The sequence below is a fragment of the Metarhizium brunneum genome, chromosome 1 (genome assembly GCF_013426205.1).
Source record: "Metarhizium brunneum chromosome 1, complete sequence".
Lineage (NCBI taxonomy): Eukaryota > Fungi > Ascomycota > Sordariomycetes > Hypocreales > Clavicipitaceae > Metarhizium > Metarhizium brunneum.
In genome coordinates, this window is record NC_089422.1 from 9257773 (window position 1) to 9279298 (window position 21526).

The window sequence follows — 21526 nt, forward strand, 5'->3', positions numbered from 1 at the left end:
TCATGACATGTGCGTGCCGTCTGATGACTTTGTTATTTTCCTGTAGAAGCGGTTGGTGTAGATTTGATTATTGGCTTTTCTTTTCATGCGCTGGCGTATAACTATGTATGATTTATGTTCGACATTTGGTCAGGGGGCAAAGGGAAGGGAAGAGTAGACTTGCGCTTGACACTTGCGAGAATCTTTAGCGGACGTGGCTCCTCCGTTAATGTATATATATATACACATATTAGAAACGAAACTCACTCGTCCCCGCAAAAACCTACGCAGCATTGGTGTAACTGCTTCACTCGCGAGCCCGTGCAAGCCATCTACAGTCACAAAAGCACAGAAATCAGTCCGCATAGCATCCTTGAGTCTATCTTTTTTGATAACATGTCTTGCATACGCCCCCTCGTCCCGCCCAGTAGCTCTATAACGTTACTGACACCATAACATCCACCGCATGACTTCACTCCCCAGACTGTTCCCCGCGCAGATTCACCAGTCTTTACCTCTCTCCAGCCAGTCGTCGGGCCTGGACCTCCCCAAGAGCCTTGGTGCCGCTCAAGAACGCAACAACCGCCACGACACCCATCACCGGCAGTGTCTGGAACAAGTTCCACGCGCTATAGTACAAAAAGAAGACTCCCTCCATGGCGATGATGGATCCGAAAAAGAGGGCGTGCGAGAGCGGCGCATTGCCAATGGCCTTGGAGGCGTGGCCAAAGTTGCCGCCGAGACCAATCCACTACGACAGTTAGCACGTAACGACCCAGGGCCAGGACGAAAAAAGAGACTCACCCCAATGAACAGAGCGGGCACCGTGGCCAGGACAGCAAGCGAAAACACGAGCGACACAATCCTGGGCGGGTTCTTGGGGTCCGCGCGGAAGATGTGATGGATCTCGGCGAGCTTGCCGTACCGCAGGGGAGCGTCGGGGCTGGGCGTAGGATGGCCGGGGTCCAACTTGACGGCGATGTCGAAGGCGGGCGTCACGGAGCCCTTTGTCGAGCCGGTCGAGCCGAGGACGAGGCTGGCTTCGAGGGGGGCGGTCGCGGTGAGGAGCTGCGCGGGGAGGTCCTTGTGGCTCTGTGGGAAAAGTCAGCATCCTGCGAAACCTGCTGCATCGGCACGGCTCTGCAAGCCCGACATACGATTTGAACCACGCCCTTGCCCGACTCCTTGACGGTCAGGGCAAACGGCGTCTCCAGCCCGGAAGCTTCCCTGAGAACCAGGAACGCCTGGTGCGGTCTCTTGGCCTTGGATCCCTCCTTGGTAGTCAGTGCTACTTTGAGGGTGTCTTGGTGTCCGAAGCTGACTGTCCTCCTGACCCGGTCGGTGTCAGAGAATCTGCAAGAGAGAAGCAATCGTCAGTCGTGCGCAATGGAACAGGGCGTCTGTCGCTGCCGCCCGCAGTGGAGGCCGTGTAAAGGGAAAAGCTTACGTCTCAACCGTCTTTTCAGACGTCTTGGAACCCACGGAGACAGAGGCATCTGAGAAGGTCCAGTAAGTGGCGTGAGCTGCGCCGGCAAGGGCCAGTGCCGTCGAGGCTATAGAGAAGCGCATTGTGTTGGGTGCCGGGTGGTTGGTTTGTCAATGGCAAGCTTCAAAAGGAACAGCTGGTATGGAGTCGCGGGATGAGGTATACGTGGTTGGAGGTGGGGCCGTGCGAAGACAGTGCGAATTGGCCAAGACCACGTTGGCTTCGCGCAGACGACGCAGCATAGAGTCCAAGGTACGGAGTAGAGCTTGAAACTACCGCCCACGACTAGACTTTGCATACAACCACCCCATGACGATAATCCTAGTCAGCGAGGAGATGGAACCGTGTGGCTATCAGCAATCAATGTGCCGAATGCAATCCCGCGTATCTACACGCCTGGGTGCTTTATATGCCTAGCATTGCTCGACATAGACAATTGATATATGACCCTGATGCCAATGAAATATTGACCTAGGGGTAGGCAAAGCGGAGAGAACACAGTGGCCGGCATTTCGTCCCTTCGGGGACCCTGCCGAAAGCCATCTCCGGCATCATCAAGAGCCACCATCAAACACAAATGCAATTCTGTCAGCACAGATCCAGTATTATGCACTAAACCCGCCATCTAGATCTACGTGATACAGTGAAACACTCAAAGACAGGTGCATCATTGAAAGCCCACAAACCCCCCAACGCCAAAAACCCCAAGCCGCAACTCCTCACAACTCAGTCCTCTTGCTATGCACACTCTGCGTAGCACTCGTCTTCTCGGCGCTCGTCGCAGCCGTCTTGTCCAACAGCCCACCCAGCTCCATAAACTCCACCACAAAGGCCGTGACTATCCTCGCCCAGTCCCGCGTCGTCGGCAGGTCCAAGTGGTCGCCGTCGTCGTCGATCTTGTGCCACACGGACGGGAATGAGCCCGGGATGATGTGCAGCACGTCCACGCCGCGCTGCATAAAGGGGACGTGGTCGTCCTCGATGTAGCCGCTGTAGAACTGGTGCGGCTGCTTGTCCGCATTGTAGAGGAAGGGCTTGGCGGGCCTGGACTCGAGCAGGCCGAGGGCGCGCATGCGGCCCTCGAGCGCCGCCATGCTCTGGTACGTCCAGTGCGTGGGGAGAAAGTACGAGGGGATACTGGGGTCCGGCGAGCCGAGGAGGTCGAGCAGGACGAAGAGGGATATGCTCTCGAGCGGGGTGCGAAAGGTCGACAGCGCCGGGTGGAACGTCTCGTCCCATTCCTGGGCCAGTGATCTGCAGGGCACGAAGCCGTCAGTATTGGAGGAATGTTTGATACCACCGATTCATCAGGTCCACGTACCTCGCTCCGTACAGCGAGTCCGTAGCGGACCACTGCTTGAAGGCCTCCTCCCCGTCTAGGAAGAGTATCTGGACGCCCTGCCGGACCTCCAGCCCGCCGCTGCCGCCGTCGTCGTGCTCCCACTTCTTGGTCAGCGCGGCGTCGATGCTCCTCGCCACGTGCATCAGCATGGCACACGGCGCGGCGGAATCAATGGCGCCCACGAAGCCCTCGGGCTTGACGAGCGTGTCGAAGTGCGCCACGAGGGTCAACCGCGACACATCGCCGGGATGCGAGCCGGGAGGATCTCGGCTGAATATCAAATTGGAAAACGGCACCTCTTTTGTGCCGCTGAGAGGTGTCTTGGATGTCGAGTTCTGCCATGCGAGCTCCCACGATGGCAGCGAGGACTTGAAGAAGTCGACGAAATGCTTCTGAGTCTTGTAGTTACCCTCTGTGCCGGGCACGCGGGGGATCAGTATGGGCGCCAGGAGCTTGCCCTTGTGTATGTCGAAGTCGTCCCCGGGGGAGGGGATGCTGCGCAAGTCGTCGTCAGTAAGGGCCGCGAGGGCCGCGGCAGGGGATGCGCCGAGCACCGCAAGGAGGATGCCGACGAGCATGGTAATTAATGGCGGCATGAGGGTACCATTTCGGAGACTATTGGGCCGTGTTGGGAACGGGTGGTGGTAGACGCAAGTCCGTGAAGTCGTAATGGCAAGTTGGCTGCGGTTGGTGTTTCGAGGTGTTGTTCAGTCTTGACACTTGTCACGCCAAAAGATGAACCTCGACTTACATACACCACATCTCCACTTTTACCCTGGCAGCCCGTCTTGCGATTCAAATCCATAAAAAGGGCACTTGGCTAAAGAGGGAAAATAGCCAAAACTGCATCAAGCATTTTAGTATATAAATCGACAGGAGGCGTTTTGCCCAAGTAATGCATTTGATCCTTGGTTTAATCTTCTCCTCCTCCTCAGCAGTGCTCGTCTAGCGCCGAGGCACAGAGCACCCTGCGGCCTCACAACCCCAGGATTCTCCTTCAGCCATTGCCGAATAAACATCCCCTATACTCAATATACATCCATTGAAATATCACCATCCTCGCAACTTGGCAATCGACACGCAAAGCGCAAATGTCAATTGCACAGCCATATTTGACGCAACCATCATGTCATGCCAGGGAGAACAAAGCCCACAATCATCAATTGATCATCTAGAATACAAACAAAGGAAAACATTAAGCCTTGCAATACCACAACGTACACCTACTCAAGTATGCATATTCACTCCATCGGCTTTTTTTTTTCAAAACAACCCCAACAACAAAACGCTGTCTCCAGATAAAACTTGACCCCGACGTTAACACTACGGCAATAAACAAACAAACGTCGATCAATATGTAATAATTCCCTGGTATAAAAACAAGTTCCTGTGCTCCGAAGCCCGGCCGTCTCCCAATGTAGTACATGTAACCATGCTGATGAGTTTACTTTCTCTTCCCCCCACGTCTGCCCCTCTTCTTGTTCTGAAGGTTCTAATCCATCTCGACGTCTCCGTTGGGCGGCGCGACCCCGTCGTCCATCCATTTGCGGAAGTTCTTGTTTTGTTCCTGAACCTCCTCGGGACCCATGTCCTTTGTCCACGATGGGTTGTGCACCATTTTCTCCAGGAGCTTGCTTTCGCGGTGCATGCTGAGGGCCTTGGTGAACTTTTCCCGCCGCTCGCGCTCCTCCTGTGTCCGGGGCGACCGGTCGTAGATGAAGTACTCCGAGGTCCCCGGGCCCCAGACCATCTTGGAGCTCTTAAGGCAGATGCTGGTTGTCAAATTCTCGCTGTATGAGAGTGGCTTAGGTACTTCATCTGAATCTGAGTCGGCATCGCCAGAGGGCAGGTTTCGCGTAAGAACAACTTTTTGCAGCCTGGATCGGGGGATGCCCTCTGTGGGCTCAACTCGGATAAACGACGAGATGTAGTACTGCCAGCGCTCGCGGACCTGCATCTCGTCCATGTAGAACGTGGTCTCGTCGCGCTGCAGCCACCGCACCGTGGCTTCGGCTTTCTGCGGGAACTGAAATCTGCGTGTTAGCAAATGGAAATCCCCGCATTGAACTTCGACTTGGCAACAGATCGCCAACTTACCCAGCAAATAACAAAAATGTCGCCGTCCTTGACACACTTCTCTGCAAACTTGCGTGCCGAGATTTCCGTTTGGTAACTCGTCTCCTCCTTCTCCCGGCTAGTCAGATACTGATGGATAAGATCCGGCGTCTTCTCCTTGGCATCGGTGCTGCTGCAAGTCAGGGCCAGTCGGCACAGTGTCTTCAGGAGATCCTGAATAGTGTACAATTTCCATCCATTCTGAAGGTAGTAGTGGCGCAAGACGTCTTGGTAACGGTTCTCGTCAACGTCACCAGTAATGTACTCCTCAATCAACTCCACAGTCTTGGGCCAGTACGTCTCAGGGTCATCCGTCGGCTCAAAGAAGGTCATGTGATTCTCTGTGAAGCCAATATCTCTGGCTGGCTTGGGCCTGTTGAGGCGCTCGACTGCTTGAGCAACAAGCTCTTGGCTCTGCTGAATATCCAACAAGCGGTTGTAAAGGGTCTGGAAAATGTTGAAGAAGACAAAAATGGTCTGGTTACAGAAGAAGTTGTACCAGGGACGGGTAAAGAAGCCGTCCGCCTTCAACTCGCCGCCCTCGTCAAGCAGAGCATTATCTCCGCCTACAACAACAGGTTTGGGAACGGTTGGCATCCAGCGCTCGTTCGAGACCTCCGGCACCGCAGATTCCTCTGGTGCATCAGCCATCTCCTCCTCATTAGCCGAGGTGACGTCGGGGGTGGTCTCCTTGCTACCAGAAGCGGCACTGTCTTCCTTTTGACTCCTGGGCTTGCTACCGTTGCGCCCGGGGTCCAAAACTCCCCTAAGCAGGTCCCCCTTTCTGCCGTTCCGGCGGCTTCGCCCGTTGGTCAGTTCAGCAGGCGTAGAATCTTCGACATCGTCTTCGCCGGAATCAGGCTGCATCTTGGGAAGCTTGTCCTGATACATCTCCTCGGGAAGATCAAAAAAGGCCGGGACGAATGTCTCAAAAAAGTCCAAGATTCTCTCCTTCTCTTGCGTGCTGTGCTGTCCATTGTGCATGCTGTATAGCATCATCAAACGAAGCAGTTCAAGAATAACCTGCTTGTTGCTAAAGTCCCAAGCCAGCTGGTGACGCGGGGCTTTGCCCCTGAGGGCACGCTCACGGCGTTGCTCCTCATGCTTGGTCTTGATAACATCCACAAGGTGCTTCGCAGTCAAGTTTCTCTTGTCAGTGGACTTGACCAAAATGCCCATGTGGTCCAGACTCTTGAGGTGCATGTTCTCCGTCTGCGCATGCCAAACCTTCTCCCACTCCCGCTGCGAGAAGCGCCACTCTTCATCCTTTTGTCTCATACGGGCCAGCAAGACGGGTACCACGTCAAAGGGATGGCTGTACATGTCATTGACAACGTCAATGCCCCTCTCACCGTAAATTTTCTTGGTAATCCGCTTGAATATTGAAGTGCTCTGGCCAGCAAGGGCAGCAGGCATATGGAAGGCTTCTCTCTCGGCAGGCGACATGGCGAGCATTTGCTGCGCAATGGGCTCCAGAAGTTGAATGCACTTGAGATTAGCCTCGATGTTAAAGTCGTAATCATGGCGCTCTTCTTCGATCCTATGAAGACCCTCCTCAAACTGATTCTTTCGGTGAGCAACGAAGCCAGAATCTTCACTAGCCCAGGTCGGGTGTGAAGCCCACTGGTCATTGAGAACAGAGTTGCACAATTCATCACGACCGCTGCAGGGCTTCAAGCGCTCCCTCTTGGGAAGGAGTCTGTAGCTGGGACCGTAGCCACGGCAATTGCTCAGTGATAGTTTCTCCGTGGGAGCCGCAGGCCGATTCTCGATTACGACATCTTGAGAATTCACGCCAACAAATGTTTTCCAAAATGTCATGAGGTCAGGATTGGCTCCAATGAACAGGGCACCCTTGTGGAAGAGCGTATTTCGGTCAATGATGCCCTGGCTGAAAAGGTTGCACAGCTTCAAGAACTCGTTCATCGACGATCGGTTGCTCAGGAACTTCTTGACTCGCTCAAAGAAGGCAATTTCTTCCTGGTTGGAGGTGGCAGACGGGCGAGGAGGATACGGTTCGGGCATGACTGGAGTAAGCGTAGGCTCGATAGTAGAAGCGTCTCCAGTAGCCCTGGCATGGCTGAGTTTTGCCCGCTTGCCGGTTCCATTTACAACAGGTTGTTGAAGTCTGTTTGTCGCGTTCGTCTCGGGAGGAGCGGTTTCAGCAGCAGCGGCAGCTTGCTTCTCGGCACGGGGCCTCTTCTTGTTGTCCTTGCTGGCGCTAGGGGGCGGAGCAAAACTTCCCAGGGGAGGCATCTTTTGTCCCCCAGGCTGGGGAGTTTGGCTAGAGCCTGTAGGAGCGCTTTCATCTGCACGTCCGGGAGTCGCCTTTGCTTGCCCTGCAGACTCGGGCAGGAATTGTTTGAAGTCCTCGAGCAGGTCAGGCGCGGCATTAAAGAGAGTGGTAACTTGGGCATATACATCCTGGATGGGTTTTTGTTCCCGCTGATAGGTCTGCAGTATTTCGAGAAACTGCTTATAAATCTCTGGCTTGTCTTGAAAGCGGTTCTTAATCTTATTGACGTAGCTGATGGCGTGGTTAAACTCAACCGGACCACGGCGCTCCATGTTGGCTTGATTGCCAGGACCAGTGCCTGCTCCTCCAGGGCCGGATGCTGGACCCGGAGTCTGTCTAGCGCCTGGGACGGTGCCAGCGCCGGATTGTCCCTGGGCGGACGCATTTCTTTGCGCAGATCCCGGGGCGTCAAAGGCGCCACTTTGGGCAGCGGCCTGAACAAAGAGGCTGGCGCCATTTTGCAGCGGTGTGCTAAAGTTGGCCTCTGGACTCTCGATGCTGTGCTGCGAACGCTGCTGCTGCTGCTGCTGCCACTGGGTGCCGCGCTCTGGGAACAGAGGCTGGCTAGCACCAGGACCGCCATGTTCTCCTTGGCCTCGCCCAGCAATGGACTGTACCGTGGTGCCCATTGGGGTCGTAACTCTGATCGTATTGGGGTCGTTTCCAGCGCCGCATTCAATTCTGTATCCTGGAGGCAAAAATGTGTTAAATCCTTGGATGAGGTTTGGGTGCCCGGCAAAGAGTTCGGAGACGCGGTTAATAACGCCCGGTGTGTCAATGCTGATACCACAGGTCAGAAACGTTCCAAATTTGAGTCGCAGAATGCAAACACATACGCTTGACTCTTGAAATCCTTCATAATGTCCAAGAATCTGTTATAAACATCGGGTTGATCATGGAACTGGACCTTGACTTGGTCCAAATAGGTCAACGCATCCTGGGATTGTACAAAGTTAGCGCTTGATTTGCACAGTCGTCGCAACACAAAGGAAAGTCGTGTACGAGAAAACTGCGGTAAAGTGCCCATCGCTCCATGTTTTCACCACAGATATCAATCACTCGTTGTCCACCTTCTTGAAACGCTGTCACGAGCTCATCAGTGGCAGTAAAGCCTGGAGGCGATATGCCCCACGCATTCATTTCTGAGCTACGCAGATCTTGAGGCACTTGCCGCTGGGCAAGCGAAGATGACGGTAACTCCGCATCACTTGATACACGAGATAATGACATGATGTTTTGAAGACGCCACGACAAGGTTCCTTCTGATACCACAAGCAGCCATGAAGGCGCAGAAACGAGTTGTAGAGGTGCAAAGAGGGGGGGAGGACCGATAATCAAATGCAGTCACGGAAAGTGACTGGCATCTGATGATTCAGCGAAGGGCAGGGCAAACTTGTTCTGTTGATGGTCGCCCGTTACAGCCTTGCACGCTCCAGCCGCCTGCCAATCATAAAGCCCCCAAAACAAAGGATGTATTAGCAAAGGCAATACTCACATTCAGAATAGGCTGCTGGCCCTGTGTGATTCCCCCAGGAATCTGATGGCCACCAGGCGTCACCCCGACGATGGCAGCCGCCCCCTTCGCCGCGGCTCCGCGAACGTCCTGCTGCCCAGGCTGCGGCTGCTGTCCCTGCGGCTGCCCCTGGTGAGGACCGCCGAATCCAAGACCAGCCGAGCCCGATGCCGGCTGCGCAGCATTCGGGGGAGCTTGCGAGTGCCCAACCGGCGCATACATTTGGTGCTGTTGCGACGCAGCGCCACTCTGCTGCAGCGGTCCGCCAAAGCTGACAGGGCCAGACGGCGCGCCCAAAGAAGCACCAGGAGGTGGAGGGTTGCCGCTATGGTTGGCGAGCAAGCCGCCAGGGCTGTGTATAGCACCCGGGATTCGTGATGCCACAGGCTGGTGAATGGGGATGGAACCGGCGCTGCTCTGATGGGGAGCTCCTCCGGGGCCGGCGGGACCCTGCTGGTAGCGATCGGCTTGTTCTCTCTCTCGTTCTTGGTCACGGCGCATGTCTTCGTGCTGCTGCATGGCGCGGTGCCGATCGTCCATTTCGCGGTCGCGGTCGCGGTCGTACGGCGCACCACCACTGCGCCCGTGGAGGTTCTGGTTGTTCATGCTCTTTTCAACTGCGACCGGTGCGGCGTTAGCACAGACTGCCTTGTGGATAGTAACAGGCACAATTGTGCCCCGGCCAGCCCTGTTCTCAATAGCCAGAGAAGCCAATGTTGCCGAGGACTGTGGCACGGATTCCGAAGCTCGAGGCCCCGATCGCGGTCGGCGTCAAGAGGAAAAAAGCATCGTGGGTACTTACAGCTCGTGGGCAGACCTGGGGCAGTGAAACATCTACATGGATGCAGATATTTCCAAGGTTATAGCGTCTCGGGGTCTGGGGATAAAAGAAAATAGATACAAAAAGTCGACAGAGGAGAGGCGTCAAAGGGGTGGGTGACGGGGTGGTTGAGAGCAGAAACCCAAACCACAAGAAAACATACGCCAGTGCAAACTTGGGAAGCTCTCCTGGCAAAAGAGCAGCAGAGGGTGACGAGATCTGATGGGGCCTCGCACAGCGCACCGCGGGTCAGTCCGCGTCACGTGGTGATAAGCCGCTTCGGTGGGGACTTATCGGGCAATCGGGGCCGCCGAGGCTGCCCATTCAGGTGCCTGGGCTTGTCAGCGCCATCCACCGATGCCCCCCAGCTTAAGCAATATGGCTCAGCCTCGCCTCGTTGAGCGAGCGACTTGGGAGACAGAGAGGGGGTAACTCGACATCACACCCAATCAAATGAAGGAATTCAATCCTGTATCATATGTGAATGGAATTCAATAACCATGTTTCTAGGACTATCTCTCTTTAGTCTGTCTCACTGGTCACACCCCCAACTCCAAACGTGAATACTAAAGCTACCAAACCATGCCCAAGGGTTACACACAATTCTTGCTATATCATACATTCTTCGTGAGCAGACAAATCAAGAAGCATTGTTTTTAATAATATACTAGAAGTTCTTGAAAACGATCCCTCCCGCCTCCCGATCTGTGCTCAAAACAACTTTAACATGCCTACACGTCGTCACCTCCATCCTCGTCCAAGGTGCTTGAAGGTGGACTCAACAACGATGGCTCCACAACCTGGTGGGCCGGGCCTCCATTTTGATAATCATTTGGCATCAAAGGACTCTGGGCGTTTGCAGCCTCGTCTTGTTCTCTCTAGGACGTCGGCGGCGGCGGCTGTGGCTTTCGGATGATCTTGATCTTTGGCCTCGCGCTGACTGGTGTCGCAGAAGCAGGGGGGCTACTAGCTTTGCCAGCCGATGGTGTTGCAACCTTGGTGTCAATAGACACCTTTGGTGTTGACTGTGGGACAGGAGAAGCAGTTCCCGGCAGTGGTTTTCGCGCAACCTCGCCCGAAGGTAACGGTTTTCTAGGCTTGGCAGTAATGCTGTCCTTGGAACTTCCCAGTACGGCTTCCTTGGGGGGTCCAGTAGGAAGGGCTGTTCTTGCAACCGGAGCTAGGCCCAATGGCAATCCAAGTATTACAGCCAAACGCTTAGGGTTGCCCGTCTTCAGCGTCACCATACGCCTCTTCTTGGATGCCTTGTCACCGTTGGTGATAGATGACTCTGTCTTTGGACGTTTTGGTACAGGAGTGCCGTTGTCATTCTCTGGTCGAGATCGTTTGGGTGCGGCTGACGCAGGCGTTGCGCCGTTTCCTAGATTGGTAGCCTTCGTCGCCGTACCATTGGTGTTTGATACCAATGATGCGACAATCGTATCGGTCTCGCTCTTGCCTGGAGCAGGTATAGGTCGTTGTGGTGTAGACACCTTGGTAGTGCTGATTTTGATGGACGACGTTCTAGGAACAGGGGCCGGTCGAGGAACTTCAGAAACGTCAGGGAAAGTGATGGGATGCTTGGGCTGTGTTTTATAGTGTGACTTGAAGTTCACAATAAGTCGATCAGCCAGCCTCTGAGCATGTCTCTCCACCTTCCATGCCTTGGGTAGATTGAGCGTCAACACCCAGCCCTGGGTTTCCTCAAACATCATAGCAGCCAGGTCCAACAAACTCTCTACCTCGTTCCGTCCTAGGCCAGGATGATCCAGAGCCTTGCGCATTGCATTGCTGTAAAATCTTTCGTCCTTGACGTACATCTCATCCATTTCCTTTCGCAAAGCCTTCAGAGCAGCATCAAGATTTTCCTTACGGGCAATCCTTTCCTTCCTCGCTTCAATCTCCTGGGCACTATCCTGCACCAAGAGAAGCGTCTCTTCGATATCGTCTTTGGTCGGTTCGTTCTTAACGATCTTGGTATGTTCTCCAAAGGCGATTGCGGCAAGACCGCTGGCCATCGCTTGAATGAGCTTGTTGCGAACGAATGGGGATTTGTCCGTCATGAGTGCAAAGAGAAAGAAAGTGAAGAAAGTTGCTTCCATCATGGCCCCCAAGTCTATGAGAGCCTCAAAGGCCTTGATACGGATCAAATCCCGGCTCCCGTCCAACAGATATTGGGCGAAATCAGGATAGCTCTTCGGGATGACCTCTGCCTTCATAAGTCGTTGTTTTGCGTCCAGGCCAGCAATGGTCCACACATTCTGGTATGAGTTGGTCCATTCGTCACGTCGCAGGACTCGTTCGATCTGTTCCATGGCTTTCTCGAGAAACAAACGCTCCTCTTCATCCGGTGCTTTACTCTGACGAGAAAGCCAGTCGTCCTTCTTGGATGGAATAAGAGATGTGGCAAGAGCTTCGACCAGGGTGGCGATGTAGAAGTGATCAGAGTATGGGTTGTCTTCGTTATTGTTGAACAAGAGCTGGTTCAAGATAAACTGACGCGCTTCCAGCGGACAGCGGTAGGTGTGATCCCGAACTTCGGAGATGGCTTTAATGATAGCACGCCTAACATTATACTGTTTTTTGTCTGTAAAATCGTTTGGAATTGGCTGGTTGGTCTGTTCGTAGCAGAACATTTCGCGGAATGCCCTCATGAGCTGTCTCAAACCTAACAGCGGGATTCCCTTAATATTCGATTGCCGCGGTAATGCTTCGGCAGCCATTGTCCGGATACCATGAAAGTACCGTCGGTCAATCAAGGTTCGGACAAGGAAACCGGAGGCAATGGGGTGGAGTGGTCCATGGGTGAGATAGAGCATGGCGTCTTGCTGTGCTACCACGTCCCTATCCTGTTGTAGTTGGGAAACGTACATGTACGGCTCGAGAGTGCGCTTCATATCGCACGCCCATTCGAAGTCGGCATCAACACGGATCCATTCATAAGACTCTTGATCCATCTTTCGCTCCGTCTCTGGGTCCCATTCTATCAGTTCCCAATCCCTCTGATCATCCGGGGTCTGAAGTACATCTCCAAGACAATAAAGTAACGCATCATCTGCATTCTCGGTGATCTCCATGCTCCCACCGCCACTATGTTTTTCCTTCATGCGTCGTGTACGCTTGAGTCGCTTATACTTGGTATTGTAGGGGATTTCAAACTTTGTTGATCGCGTGGCATCCTCTCGTATTTCGAGAATGTGCTCATACGGAGTGCCATCAGCTTCGTGGATCCGCACAGTCATGGGTCCAGTAAACAATGGCTGTACCTCTCCCAACTTCAGGCCGGCTCGTCGTTCTTTGACAACCCGCAAAAAGTCGTCCTTTTCCAGACCCCCCGTTCTCTTGGCTGCTTGGTGTTGTATCTGATTAAGAGTCAACTCCACGCAAAGCCTCTTCTTGTTGAATTTTGCCTTGACTTCAAATCTGGGGCAGCCCGAGCCGTATACCCACTGGTTCCAAAAGGCCTCCAACCGATACCGTGAGCCCTTCTCGCAAACAGCTCTAAACTTCTCAGTATCCAGAATAGTGGAACGATCACTGCTTTCGATCTGTGCCTTGGTCAAGAATTTTTGGAGTATTCTCGTCAGACCATGGCCACCAGAGGCTTTAATCATTCGTTTGTCGAGAATAAAGAAGACCACAGGCACCTTCAAGGACATAAAATCCATTTCGAACTCTCCCAGGTGCAAGTTTGGACCAAGATCAAATAACGACGGCCGATCGATGTCGACATTGACCAGCTTGTCCGACAGTATCTTCATACGGAATCGATGTTCATTGTTTCCACAGAGCTTCTTCATGAATAAATCAGTCATGTAATGCGCAATGCCGAGAACAAGCCAGAGATCATTGCGGGTATTGGGTATCATATTAATGCCGATCCACTGGTAGGTCAAAGTAAAGACGATTTTCCTGGTTGTTTCGATTTCGGTGTCGATGATTTCCTCCGGGAACAGCAGGCGCGTGCTGATAAATGCCAGAGAGTGTAATGGTACAGTGTCCTCCACCATGTCTTCGAGAAAACAGATTTTGAAGTTGCCAAAGGGGTATTTAGCAAAGGTGTAGGTCAGGAAGTCTGCTGCCATTGTCAAAGCTGCCCCTGTACTGCGTACCCAGTCGGCGCGGCCAGGCAAGCAGTAGGCATGGACCTTCAAGGCGCTCACGCCGAGCTTGACTTCATCCTCCTCTGTTCTAAATTCAGATGACAGGTCTATATGCTCGAAGGGCCCGATAGCGAATCCCAATTTTTGTACTGATACCTTCTTTTCTGGCTCAAAGGTCATGATCTTCTTGTGGTCATTTTGAGGGTCAATCATCTCCTCCATGAGGAACCCCGAACAAACAACAGTCATTTCTCTAAGCTTGTCTTCTTCTGCCAGCATCGTCTTGCGGTCATCGTGATCATGGTACTTGTCAACTCCATTGACCGTGGTGTCCTTTTGGGTAGCCAACGCTTGCTCGAGCGCGTCTCCGAGAGTTCGGGGAAATCGTATTGAGATCCTCCAGTCACACCGGGCGCCATGATCGTCAACACAAGGAAAGATGCATGATGCTGTTCCTGGCTGAATCGAATGTCGCGTATACATGTGGGTGTACCGATTGTCAAGAGCATCCTCTCCAACGAAATGCAGGCCATCGCGAGGATTCTTGTTGGTGAAGGGGACGGTAACTTTGAACTGCTTGTGTCCCTTGTTGGCGCCATCGACATTCAAAGCGGATTTCCTTATAATCAACTTTGGGCGCTCGCTGTCCTTCCCGCCACGAAGACTGACCTTCAATGACCCGTAGACTGGTGTGCACCCCTCGATCTCTCTATTCTCGGCGGGGACATCGGTCTTTCGGTTGTGGAAGACGTTTCTGGCTCTTCTCCGACGAAGGTCATGGTGTTCGGCTCTCCAGTTCCAGCTCTTGGAATGGGAGAGTCTCTGGTACGGATCCCGATATTCGGCAGGTACCTTTTGTTTTTGTCCCTCAATCGCTTCTCCGTGGGCTTCTCGCATTTCGGTTATGGTCACATTATTAGTGTCGATTTCGCAGTGAGCTGCATCGAGATGAATCTCCTCGACATTATCGGAAAAAATGACGATATAAATGTCAACAGTGCCGTCGATTCTTCGCTCGCGAAAATTCACGTCCAGCCTTGCCTCCTGCTTGATGACAAAGAACTCTTGAACGGGATCGTCCTTAATCGGTGGCAAGTTATCGTTTGTGTGTAGCAGAGGGTGCTGCTCAACACCATCGAGAAGCGACATGGTGGTTCAGCTTGAGGTTCTTTGCAGCTCGGAATGCCCCGTGTTTGGTTACTCTATCTTCGATCCCAACTCCCTGCGCGAGTTGATCATCAAAGACCTCGCAGTAGCGAGCGCCCTTTTAAAAGTTTTACAGGCGCATTCGTATTTCGGGGTCTCACGAGTCATCGGTCGCATTCATAGCAATAGTAGGCGAAGGAAGGTTGCGGCACGACGAGGAGGTGGTTGGCAAGTGATTGATGGAAGAATGTCGGGAGATGCTCGTGATGAGTCACACGCTTGGCAGGAAAAAGAATGGCGGCACCAAGAGCGCAGGCACGACGCACCGTGAATATTTGTGTGTGAGGAGCGGGAGGCGTATGGTATCCTCGAGTCGCGGATGCTCGCGCTGCCTTCATCCCCAAAAGTTATCCAAGAGTTGGCAAGCTTGCCTACAACGCACGGACCACCTTGAGGTGTGCCTGGTCCGCGAGTGCGCCGAAGTGGGCCCAGCCGGTCACTTGTCATCCATATGCTTCACACCGTCAATTCAGACGCCAAAGATTAAGTTCAGACACGATTCAAAAGTTGTTTCAATTGTACTCCGTACATGGATACAGTTCATCCGTTATCTTATGTACCTGTAAGCTCATATGCTAGTGGTGCAGTCCAGCTCATGTTACGCTCAAAATCAACGACAACTCGTCCTGTTGCCAATCCCATGCCACGCCTCATGCCCCGGCCCTGTGTGGTAAACAAATGTTCCACAGTTGATAATGCACAAACTCGTGAAATATATACTACACTAGAAGGTTCTGACAGTAGTCTCTGAGCTGGAGACCCGGACCCTTGGACCCCAACGCCACGCAAACATGAAGAAAGTTTAAACAATGAAAAAAAGGCAAAGCGTGAGCGAACACACGGCCATGTCTCGGGGTGGCTTGGGTATCAGGGACTGAAAAGGAGAAAGTTACCTCGGCGTGTAGCGGTATTAGGGCCTGCCACTACGCTTGTCTCTCCGTTTCTTGCGTGCCCTGGACTTGAGCAGTTCCTCGTCGCGATACTCTTCCGGTAAGACAAAGTCGGCTTCTTCCAGGTCTGGAATAGGATGGCCCCAGGCTAACACCTTGCGGCCGATGCGACGTGACCGGTTTAGGGCGTTGTCTCGTTCATATTTCTTGCCAAAAAAGGAAGTAAATTCTTTCTGCGCGTCTGCTGATTTGGGGGTTGTAGACCGTAGCGGCGCTTTGAGCTTTCTAGCATTTGCTGCTGCCAACTGTGATCTTGCCAGGGCCTCTTGACGAAGCTGCTTGGCAGGTGACGCATCACTGGTATCGCTCTGTGATGTCACAACCTCTTCTTCAGTGTCTTCCAAGACTTGGTCTGCGTCATGTTCCATTTTGGTGTCTCCTCGGTTGTCGTCACTCTCGTCGACGTCGTCTTCTGCGGCTGAATCCTCAATTTCATCTGCCTTGAGGGGTTCTTCCTGCTCGACCTCCTCTTGTTGAGCCAGCGCAGCCTCTTGCTCGGCCTGCAACACTTTCTCCTTCTCTAGCTTTCGCCGCTTCTCTTCCAAATTCCATGTTCGGAATTTTTCTAATATGCCTTGACAGCCCTTGACAAAGTGAGCACGCGCGGGCTCAAAGGACTTCTTCCTCGTCTCTGTTACACCACTAACTCCCATTATTCTCAGCCAATCGTGGCCCTGGAGACCCTCCAAAAGCCGAATTATTTGGTCCTTCTCATGCTGGGCACGACCCTTTTCGGAGTTACGTATGGACCGCTCTAGTCGCTCTGCTCTCTTATGCGAAGGCTCAAAGAGACTATCCGGCAATGGGTCGTCGAGGTTTTTATTAGTTTGTTGGGTCTCTAAGAACTTGAAATCGATTCTTTGCGAATCAAAAACGTCGGTGTATAAAGAATCGCCATATCCACGGACTGGGAATTCAAAGATGCCGCTTTGCTGCTGCACCCGTGCTCCTCCACGCTGGGCTTCCGTGATGACGCGTCGAGGATTCGAGTCAACCACAACAATTGGGGTTTCAAGGTTCAACAAGTCTGCACACCATGTGAGCACGATGCGCAAAACACAAAGAAAAGAGAAAAAAAGGAGGATAGCTGTGCCAGAAGAATTCGGCACAGTGACGCATACATACGTTGCTCCTTGGGATCATTTCCAATCACTTCGTCGTAGTCTGGAAAGTAGGCAGACAAGTCACTCTTGAATCTAGTAGCCTCCTGAGAGCGTAGTTTGCGCCCCTGTTCGCGGGTAGACGGGGCTTGTGGCTGCAGCCGGTCAAGCTCCGCTCGGATGCCATTGATGACCTTGGCTTGGTGTTTTGTGATATTTGGCTCCTGCTCCACGGGAACGGGAGGTTTCGGCTTGAGGGCAGCAGTCACGAGCGGAGCCAACACTGCGTTGGAATTGGCCGCAGGAGGTATCAGGACCGGCGGCGCGACTCCCGCGGTCGTCGGGATGGGCTTTTGTATGGTTGTGTTTGCCACGGCTGGCGGTGGTGCAAGCGGTATCGGCGGAAACGGAGGCTGGACAACGGTCGAGGCCCGCACCCCTTGGACGGGCGGCGGTTGGTGTCTGGAGAGTATTTCCACGGCGATCCTCGTCTTTTTGGGCTTCAAGGCATCAATTTCACGGTCGGCAGGGTCGAGGGCTCGCTTCTGACGACCGCCTCGGCCTGCACCGTCGCTCGAGGCAAACAGGCTGGCGGCCGGGTTGGCCGGACGCGTGAGGGGGCTGGCGAGATGATGCGTGTGCGGGTGCGGGTGCGGATGATGATGGGGATGGGGATGGCCATGGGCATGGTGAAGGCCCTCAGCTCGCCGGTTGGAGCGGGTGACGGAGGCCATTGACGATGAGGACGAGGCCTGGCATTGTCTGTCGCCGTCTGCTGAGGTCAGTCTCGCGATCAAGACGAAGCGTCCTTGATTTCTCGATGGCGGTTTTCCGTCTCTGCTGCTTGCTGATCTGTTTTTTTGTTTTTTTTTTCCGCCCCTGCTGTCGACGTCTGGTCTAGTGCTGGATGCGAGATGCTTTCGGTGTGGTTGGTGGGCAATCAGCGATGTGGGTGCCCTGAAGCCCGCTGGCGCCCACTTCTAGCCTGTGCGATTCCAGCGGTCGTGCCTGCCGGCGTCCAGTGCCCCTCAGTGCCTAGCGTGCTGTCGCCCTTCAATGTTGAGCACTGTGAATCCACCCGCCCTGTAGTTTACGCGTTCTGTTGTTGGCGTGCCAAGCCGAGGTTTTCTACCCTATACCTTGGTTTACGAATGAGCCGAATAGGAGGAGCCTTACATTTCAAAATGATCGCAAAGCAAAGACTAGAACATACAGTGATCACAAAATCTGTAACTTGCCGGTCTATGCGGCTGGTGTCAACCTTTCTCACTTGAAATGTGGTTACTTTAGCTCTCCCTGATCCACGAACCAAGGTCTCGCACTTAAGCCACCCGCACTACCATCAGCCGCCATCGCAAGTATTTCCAGTCACGCATTAACACAAATACAAGGTCATACAATGTATTCAAAACAATAGGGGGTATACAAACATCCAACCGTCTGCGCCGGCAGCTCACTTGGTATGCACCGGCAAACTCTTAATCTTCTCCATGACTCTATCACTCTTGCTCATTTCCCGCTTGACCTTGTCCGCCTCCTCCCTCTCCCTCTCCAACACCCGCCTCTCCTTTTCCGCACTCTCGCTCTTGTCCTTCTCTTCCTCCTCCCGCCGCTGCACCTCCTCGGGCGCAACCAACTTGTCTTTGCCGTGCATCAACTTCCCCACGAGCTCCTTGCCCTTTTTCCTCGTCTTGAGGTACGTCTCCAGCCCGACGAGAATGGTGTACGACTTGGATATAGACACGTGGCTCATATCCACGCCCTCCTCCTTGAGATTCTTCACAAAGGCGCGGAAACTGCTCGCCGGCGGACGGTAGTGGCCGCTCAGTGGCGACAAGGATGACAGGCGGCCTTTTTTGATCTTGATGAGTCCGGCGGCAGAGATGCGACCACCCTGGAGGAAGGACGAGTGTTGGAAGGCGCCAGAGTCCTTAATGCCGACATAGAGTCTGAAGGAGGTGTCTGCCACGAAGATCCACGTGTTTTTCTTGACTGACTTGCGTAGGAGCTGGTTGAAAATGGTGGAAGCGGAAATGTGCGTGACCTTCTTGAGTCCCTTGGAGTCGTCGAAGCCGGGATCGGCGTACTTGGCGGCGCGGTCGGCTTCGCGCTTGGACTCGTCGGATGAGTCTGAGTCGTCGTCGTTGTCGTCGTCATCATTGTCTTGTGAGTGCAGGTTTTGCGAGGCCGTAGGCGCGAATGCCGGCGTGGGATCGTCAAGGGGCACGACGCCGTGGATGCTGTCCTTGAACTGTTCGGTGGTGTCGATCCGGGCACCGTTCTTCACCCAGCATAGACGTCCCTCTGCGTCCACCCGGACGAGGTAATACTGTCGTTCTTCGCGGGACAAGTACCGTACTTGCTCCCGCTCAAGTCTATCCCGCGGACACGTGTCCAGCTCGATAAATCTGCCCTCGCCGTAATCCAACCAGTAAAAGAAGTTCTCCTTTGTGTCCGACTTCTTCCACTCCTCGTGGTACATGCGCAAGTTGCTACCGTACCTGTGCTTCGAGTCCACCATTTCCAAGAAGTACTGCAGGCCCAGCATACGAGCAGCCTGGCGTCGCTTAGCAGTCGCCTTGAGACGCCGTTCCTTGGCCGCTGCTTTCTCCTCTGACGTCATGCCTTCCAAATCGCCCTCGTCCGAATCAGACTCCGAGTCGGAAGCATCGTGTCCTGCGCGGCGGGCCACCAAGCTTACCTTTTTCCACTTCTGCCTTGCACTGGCCGGGCGATAATCAACGGGGTCCTCGAGCGCGAGAACATCGCCGTCGGCGGCAGAAGGCGAAGCAGCAGTAGCGTGGGGCTTTATGCCTTGGCGAAACTGAGCTTCTCGAACCGCCGTGACCCATCGTGTGCTCGCGTTCAGACTGTAGCCTTGCAGCTCCCGTCTGGCACGATAACCTCGAAACGTCTTTTGGATAACCTTGGCGGCCTCGTCACGCTCGTGTTTGTGATGGCCGGTACTGGCGGCGTGGTGGATACCGTCCGAGGCACCAGACGCTGAGCGCCGGCGCCACTCGTCTCGAGCTCTGCGGCGGGCTTCAACCTCCTTCTCCTCCTGCACCTGAGCTATGTGCTCCAACTTGGCCTGGGACGGCAGCACCAGGGAATCCATGTATTCTTTGGTCTTGGGGACTGACGGACATGTGCTGATACTGGCGCTGGTACTGGCACCGAAGGAAATAGCACTGTCAGATGTCGGCATGTTCCCCGGGAAGAGGCCGTTTATCAATTCTAGTCTACCGTAGGCGCCTTCTCTCGCGGACTGGAGGGGCGTCAGGCGTCATCGAGCAGATGCCGCAGCAAGCTAGTGACGCCCGATGCCCAAGAGCCTTGAGGCGTTTTGATGGATAAAGTGGGGGAGGACGCCCGAGCAGGCGATGGGAAAGAATCCTTGGGCTGGGGATCCTGGAAGCGCCGCCGGCTTTCCAAGTCGAGCCCGAAATGCGCGATGCCGAGATCCCTGCAGAAAGGATGGCCGGGTTTGTTTTGCGGTAACGGTTAAGAAGGAGGCGGGTCGGGGCTGTCGGTAACACGGCGTGCTTTGGCTGCAGAACTGAAATCGGCAGGTAGGTCGAGACGTTTGTGAAATTCAACGTCGTCGAAATCGGGCTAGCAATGCTGGTGTTTCGGAGGGTTGGACGTGGCTGGCTGTTCGTAGGAGCTATCGTCTGTTGAAGAGGCGAGATTGGTGGAGTGGAAATGCTAAGGTGGACAAAATAGAAGAACCACTGCAGGCAAGCGTAGTCATGAATTTGGCCTAGATGCTGTATGCAATACGGAGTGCTCCAGAGTAGGTCCGCGGTTAGGGGAAGCCAAAGAAAAAACACGGGAAGACAGATGCAGAGGAGAGGTCGTGGCAAGAAGAGGTCAATAGGATGGAGTGGCTTTAATGAGTGTTGAAGTCATTCGACAAGGCCGGATGGACCCTTTCTCCAAGCCCTCGCTACGTGGCGTATCCCAGCATCGGTTGGTAGGCTTGGTAAAGATGTATCGAACAATACGCGCAAAGTGCAGGATATGCACCGAGTACGTAAGCTGACGGAGCTCGAAAGGGATGAATCCATGAATTTATTCGGAACAAGCGCGGCCTATTCGTACGAAAACGAGGCATTGCTCTCTGCAGCCGGGGTCGGGCTCTTACCCAAGCCCACGGACCCCGTCGCCCACCATGCCTCCGAACGAAAAGCTGCCTGGCCCGTTTCAAAACACGCAGACAACGGCCGTTCTTTCTTGATTTCCGGCCCAATTGCCGTCGTACGGTGTACCACGCCTTTCTGACAACTCAGATTTCGTTTGACTGCGCGTCCAACCTTTGTCTGCCGTCGGTACTAGTCGTGTCCACAGCCCGAGGCGGAGGCCCCAAAACACCGATGATGCCGTGGCCGTGAGGCATTCTGCGAGGCTGAGCACGCTGATCGCCAAGCACGCTTGGAATTAGTCATACCTTAGAAAGAGCCGAAATGAACCTGCACTGCCTATCATGCATCACCGGCTTCCACGCTTCCCACGACGGCGAGATCATGACCCGCGCGAGCCGTCCAAGCACAAGAGTCGCTCAAGTCGATAGTTATCACTGGCGCACTTTTGTTCTTTTGGCCGCTACCAAATAA

The 21526-nt window shown here is 53.9% G+C and overlaps 7 protein-coding genes across 7 annotated transcripts; all 7 read right to left on the reverse strand.

Annotated features, from left to right (window-relative positions):
• Positions 1-490: 490 nt before the first annotated feature.
• Positions 491-1548, reverse strand: Rpn2 (Dolichyl-diphosphooligosaccharide--protein glycosyltransferase subunit 2; the record flags this gene model as incomplete). The annotated part of the gene is made up of 4 exons (XM_014685812.1): positions 491-730; positions 784-1071; positions 1137-1332; positions 1427-1548. 4 exons carry the CDS (start codon positions 1546-1548, stop codon positions 491-493), a joined length of 846 nt encoding a protein of 281 aa, XP_014541298.1.
• Positions 1549-2184: 636 nt separating this feature from the next.
• On the reverse strand, positions 2185-3385 carry QPCTL (Glutaminyl-peptide cyclotransferase-like protein; the record flags this gene model as incomplete). The annotated part of the gene is made up of 2 exons (XM_014685811.1): positions 2185-2719; positions 2787-3385. The coding sequence occupies 2 exons, from the start codon at positions 3383-3385 to the stop codon at positions 2185-2187; spliced, it is 1134 nt and encodes a 377-aa protein (XP_014541297.1).
• Positions 3386-4299: 914 nt separating this feature from the next.
• On the reverse strand, positions 4300-8448 carry pst1 (Paired amphipathic helix protein pst1; the record flags this gene model as incomplete). The annotated part of the gene is made up of 4 exons (XM_066130017.1): positions 4300-4833; positions 4905-7998; positions 8055-8155; positions 8221-8448. The coding sequence occupies 4 exons, from the start codon at positions 8446-8448 to the stop codon at positions 4300-4302; spliced, it is 3957 nt and encodes a 1318-aa protein (XP_065985993.1).
• Positions 8449-8665: 217 nt separating this feature from the next.
• On the reverse strand, positions 8666-9337 carry G6M90_00g028710 (uncharacterized protein; the record flags this gene model as incomplete). Its single annotated transcript, XM_066130018.1, has 1 exon — positions 8666-9337. One exon carries the CDS (start codon positions 9335-9337, stop codon positions 8666-8668), a length of 672 nt encoding a protein of 223 aa, XP_065985688.1.
• Positions 9338-10429: 1092 nt separating this feature from the next.
• Positions 10430-14803, reverse strand: taf2 (Transcription initiation factor TFIID subunit 2; the record flags this gene model as incomplete). The annotated part of the gene is made up of 1 exon (XM_014685809.1): positions 10430-14803. One exon carries the CDS (start codon positions 14801-14803, stop codon positions 10430-10432), a length of 4374 nt encoding a protein of 1457 aa, XP_014541295.1.
• Positions 14804-15770: 967 nt separating this feature from the next.
• G6M90_00g028730 (uncharacterized protein) lies at positions 15771-17644 on the reverse strand (the record flags this gene model as incomplete). The annotated part of the gene is made up of 2 exons (XM_014685808.1): positions 15771-16837; positions 16936-17644. 2 exons carry the CDS (start codon positions 17642-17644, stop codon positions 15771-15773), a joined length of 1776 nt encoding a protein of 591 aa, XP_014541294.1.
• A 719-nt stretch (positions 17645-18363) lies between these two features.
• On the reverse strand, positions 18364-20118 carry IQM6 (IQ domain-containing protein IQM6; the record flags this gene model as incomplete). The annotated part of the gene is made up of 1 exon (XM_014685807.1): positions 18364-20118. One exon carries the CDS (start codon positions 20116-20118, stop codon positions 18364-18366), a length of 1755 nt encoding a protein of 584 aa, XP_014541293.1.
• Between the last annotated feature and the right edge of the window lie 1408 nt (positions 20119-21526).